Source organism: Durio zibethinus, chromosome 10 (genome assembly GCF_047325235.1).
Source record: "Durio zibethinus cultivar Kanyao isolate XHJ-2024 chromosome 10, ASM4732523v1, whole genome shotgun sequence".
Classification (NCBI taxonomy): Eukaryota; Viridiplantae; Streptophyta; class Magnoliopsida; order Malvales; family Malvaceae; genus Durio; species Durio zibethinus.
Genome location: NC_143171.1, coordinates 6,487,290 through 6,492,394, shown reverse-complemented (window position 1 = coordinate 6,492,394; position 5,105 = coordinate 6,487,290). Strand labels below are relative to the sequence as shown.

Genomic DNA, 5,105 nt, shown 5'->3' with positions numbered 1-5,105 from the left:
CATGTTTCATCCACCAGCATCTACCCTAGATTTCCTAACACTGTCAGCCCTCTAATTCGAAACCAAGACATAATTTAGTATAGCCAACACTAATTTCTAACTATAAACTAAGTCTAGAGGAAAGACAATCCTGAAACTTCCGGACTTCCAAGTCCAAATCACTTTAAAGCTTGTCTGTCCTGACTTGAATCAAACGCAAAATAGTTCAATAACAACAAATAGACAAACCAGAATCTTAGTGCTTGTATTTGAACTGCAGAAGGTAAAATTAGCTGCTTCTTTTTACAGAGAAGAAAAATGAACTGTGTATAAATAAACCAACAGCAGACTGCTAAGCGGTAAGAATTGTGCCCATATACTTCTGCTTTGAGGTCATGGTAACTTCCCAAATGGTACATATTACTAAAACCAACTCTACAAGAACCCAAAAAGAGAAGAAAATTTAAAGCAACAACAAACATGAATTAACAAATTCACCCGCTTGTATCCGAGAGTCTTGAGGAAGAGCAACCCTCCTTATACTGTGACCTTCAAATACTCTCCATGGTCTTCTGAATCTTCCACTCAGACTCTCGGATTATTTTGCAAATGATCTTGAATTGCTCAATTTCAGAAGTTATGTCTCTGATTCTTCCTCTACAACGGTTGGAAGTGTATCCTCTCTGATGAATGTTGGGTTAAGGAACTTTGCCACAAAAGCCCACAACTTATAGACATCCTCAAAATTAGTCAGGAAGCTGAGAGAAGCTGTGACAACCTCAACTCTTATGAACCCACTTTTCCCATCATGTCGCCCATTTTCTATTGGTCTGCACAGGGTAGCATCTTCAAGGTTCAAAGCCCCTCGCTGTTGTCGTGGACTGTCTAATATTCGAATGTGACTGAGGAAACCAATACCGAGAGACATACCTTCTCCTTCAGCCAACTTCTGTACAACCTCTGGATTAATGAAGCCCTTGTTTCTATCCCTCACATTGAAAGCCACAGCTGCACCCCTCTCATATTTTATTTTTGGGCCATATATACAAACAAGATTCACTCTGCTATCTCCATCTGAACTGGGTAATTTGAGCTGCAGTAATGAGGTTACAAGCCAATTAATCAAAAACCTTAATCTAAGAGTGGTTTTATTGAGCCCCAACATATTAACATGATCAAGATGCCGACATATTATCTCAGGCTCCCTCCTGTCCCAATCTTGCCCATTACCATATTCTCCATCACTGGCATAGTCTTCATCATCAAGGCTGGTCCCAGACACTTCTCCCGGCTCCAAAGTATGACTAAGGTGCTCTTTACGGCTATCCTCCATGCTAAAGGACACCCTTCTTCCCCTGCTTGGATGTTCATCTTCTAACCCAAAAAATCTGCCACCATTATATCTATTCCCTTCCCTCCTCCCCAACAACCTAAATTCACCTTCAGTTTCTCTTCTTATGGCACTCTCTTTAATCTCCGAGGAAACTTCAGAAATTGAGCCATTTGCTAGGCCATTTTTCGGAAAGACAGAAGAGTTATTGAGACGAGCTCCATTAATAGCAGAACTAGATACAGACCCCACAGACAGTGGTTTGGTGGTACCCTGCTCTTCCTCTATTTCCAGAACATGCAAATGATTTGAAGCCTTCTTATGATTTTGTGAAGTGATATTTGTTCCAGCAAATTGTTCTTCTTCAGAAATCTCCTTCACACAGTCCAGTTCCTGTGAAACTGACAAGACAGCAGCATCAAAGGATAACACATGATGATCATCATGCCCCAGGTTAACATCTTTATCATCATATATTGGGCTGCCATATATCTTTGATGTTGGCTTTGGAGAGAGCTGCTTGTGGTTCTTCCTGCCACTAAACCAAAAAGGTGGCAAAGGGGAGGCAATTTTCTGTTTGTTCAACTGACCTGCACTATCAGACCCCACTGGACTCTGACCCAAATCAATCCAGAATGAGTTGTCTGATGACTCATCTTCACTGAAGACGGGGCTTTTCATCACTTCTCCTACAGAAATGCTCTCAGTTTCTTCAAATATGGTGCTTGCTCCATCTCTGTCAGAACTATTATCTTGATCCATTTCAGTCTCAAATACATCCCTAACCTGGGCAGATGTGTAGGCACCAGAAAAGGCAGGCAACTGAGTCCCTGGACGGTTTTCAGATGGCTTCTCACCATTCGCACCAACTTCATTGTCCTCAATTCCACCCAATCCATCAAGACCATCTACAGAATCACTCAGATAGAGAGGATACTCAGGGGTAATCTTCACCATTCCAGAACCAGTAGATCCAGACTGGTTCTGAAGGCTTCCCATGACAGACTTTTTTATAAGAAGGCACCCAAAGCCAGTTGGATCATATCCAAACACCCTGTAGAATGATGTGATAATGAAATCTGGCCGAAACAAGGACAGGCCAAGTGAATCCATGTCTTTGGGACCCAATGACCCAGCATCAAGCAAGACATGCCAATTGTTCTGCTGCGCCAATGCCATCCACTGATATGAGTACTTAGCCCCTGTTACTCTAGACTGCACTGGAAAAACAAAAAGACCAGTGGCGGAATCCTTCTTCCTCCTCTTTTTATTTGAAATCTGCTTTCTCAAGTCAGTAGAACAAAGTTTAAGAGTTGGCCATTTAAACCAAGCACTATAAACTTTTGCACCCTTCTCCCTAGCACTCTGTGCCATCCAATTCACAGATTGACTATCGTAATCAAACATGGTCAATAATTTCTTATTCGTGTGAAAAGGATATGAGTCAGCCAGTAACTTAAACGCAGACCCCCTACTTACAGTAAACACAAGGCCATACTCATGTTCAGGAATGTTCAAATAATCCATTATCCTACTCTTAATGTCATATTCTACAGTGCCTTTCTCGGCACCACCGTAAAGTGCATGGTTACTCAAATTTGCAGTTATCTCAGACAAGCTAAATGTAGAAGACTCCCAGTAATGCACAGTTTGAACATAAGAGAAAAGCCCAAATCCACAATAATCAAGGCATACCTTTGGTGACAAATGTGCATACTCATCTGACCTCAACTTATCAATCTTCTCTGATGACTGGTATTTTGGGTACATTTTGAGGAACTTACTGAAAGCTTCATGGACATCAGGGATTGAATCTTCACTCTCAAATATACGTTCCGCAGCAAGAGCAGTAGCTCGCAAGAATTCACGCTGGGCATGGAGTCTTGCAAGGGATCTTGATCGTCCCAAGCTCTCATCTTGATTGGCTAGTGAATCAGGTTCCAATTCCATGTCTTGAGACTTGAATAAAGACCCATCCTCAGATGCTTCTTCAAGAGCTTCCCTGAGCTTGTTCTCATGTAGCTTCCGGAGAATGTTCTTCTTGATTTCAGCAGCTGATTCAGACCCATCTCTTCTCCTGCTCTTCTTGTCTAAGATCAGAGCAGCGCAGTGAGATATGGGTTTCCACAGAGAAAGATGCATCAAAGGGGAAAACTTGAGACAAAACCCAGGAAGAAACTGGCTCAAGATTCACCACCAAAAAAAAAAAAGAAAGGTTTTAACACATCTAACAAAAACCCACTTTTTTACCTAAGTGGGTTCAATTTTCAAACCCTAGGGCTCAAAGCAAAAGGGAGGAATCTTGTACCAGATAAAGAAAGCCCTCAATTCACCTTATAAAGGATTCAATTTATAGAGAAACAGCCCATAACGAACCAAAAATTTATTGGGGAAAGAAAGCCAGAAACAAATCTCAGGCTCCAATATGAGAAACAAAGCATCTCAGCATCAGTTCAAAAAAAATTCAGGTGCAAAACCCACAGAAAAGAACCCAAATTTGGAAAAGTCAAAAGCCCATTTTTTTTAAAGAAAGTACAAGGAAGACAAAAAACTTGGAAGGGAACCAATGAAGAGACTAATGAGTCAAAGGCTGAACAACTGAAGCCCTGGAACCTCAAAACCAAGATCCCAAAAGGTAACAAGGAAAACTGCCCCTAACCCCAAACAAGACACTTGAAAAAACAAGAGCCAAAATGGTTTAACAGAAACAAAACATAGCATACAAAGATCCCTCCTTCAACCCCAAAAACCACACCTCCATTAATCAACTAAAACCCAGCTAATAAAAAAACCCCAACTGGACCTTTCTGTCTTTTATCTTTCCCTTTCTCTATTTCTCTCTCTTAATTGCAACACAAATAAAAGCAACCTAACTGCACATTTACTTGGGGTTACCAGTAAATCCAAAAACATACAACCAGAATTGATAACCTAACTGCACATTTACTTGGGTTTACCAGTAAATCCAACCGTATTCCACTGTTTCTCTCTCTTTCACTTTCTCTCTCCAAGATCTTTCACACACCAAAAAAAATGAAAAAGCCCTCCGCTTACCACACAGTGAGAGAATGACATTGATTTCACATATCAAATGTAAGTGCTTGTTACTACTGTGCCCAATACTTAAATTTATTTTTCTTTTATAGATTAATAAAAGCTTTATATCTAATTTTTTATTGACTACCCAATTTCAAGTTTTTATTTGTGGGTTGTGGTGGGTGTGGGGCCAATAAAAAACCTTTTCCTCGTATAGTCTTTGTTAAAAGTCAAAAAATCAGCTGGCTTGTAAAAGCTGTTTTCTGTCCAACTAGACAGCAAAAAAGTCTACCCCTTCCAATCCTCCTTCCCTGAATCGAGATTGTTATTACCCCTTCATATTTTTAATTTTCAGTTGTTGTCAGTCTTGCCATTTTCTATTGTAAAAATATTTATCTTTATCTGCTAAAACTATGTTTGACTTACATCTTTTAAACAAAAATAATTTTTATTAATTATATAATAATTTAAGCCAAATAAAATTTAAAAAACTTTATTCAAATTTAATCACAGTCAAAATAAAATATATCAGATGAAATAAATAATTTGACTCTTAAACAAATTTACTACACAAGTATCTCTAAAAAGAAAATTACTTTCTTTTTTTTTTTTGTGGTAAATTGGCGTCTTTCATGCATGCATAAAAACTGAGTGGCCAACGAACTTTTGGCTACGCACATGAAACATTTGATATTTGGAAAGATTGTTTAAATTTTGTAGTCAATAGGATTGTATGAAATCAGACTAAGGTAGAGTAGAG

At 39.2% G+C, this 5,105-nt stretch overlaps 1 protein-coding gene across 1 annotated transcript; it reads right to left on the bottom strand.

Moving 5' to 3' along the window:
- Positions 1 to 219: 219 nt before the first annotated feature.
- Positions 220 to 4,471, bottom strand: LOC111292186 (uncharacterized). Its single transcript, XM_022884437.2, has one exon. The coding sequence runs from the start codon at positions 3,449 to 3,451 to the stop codon at positions 617 to 619; it is 2,835 nt and encodes a 944-aa protein (XP_022740172.2). The 5' UTR covers positions 3,452 to 4,471; the 3' UTR covers positions 220 to 616.
- Between the last annotated feature and the right edge of the window lie 634 nt (positions 4,472 to 5,105).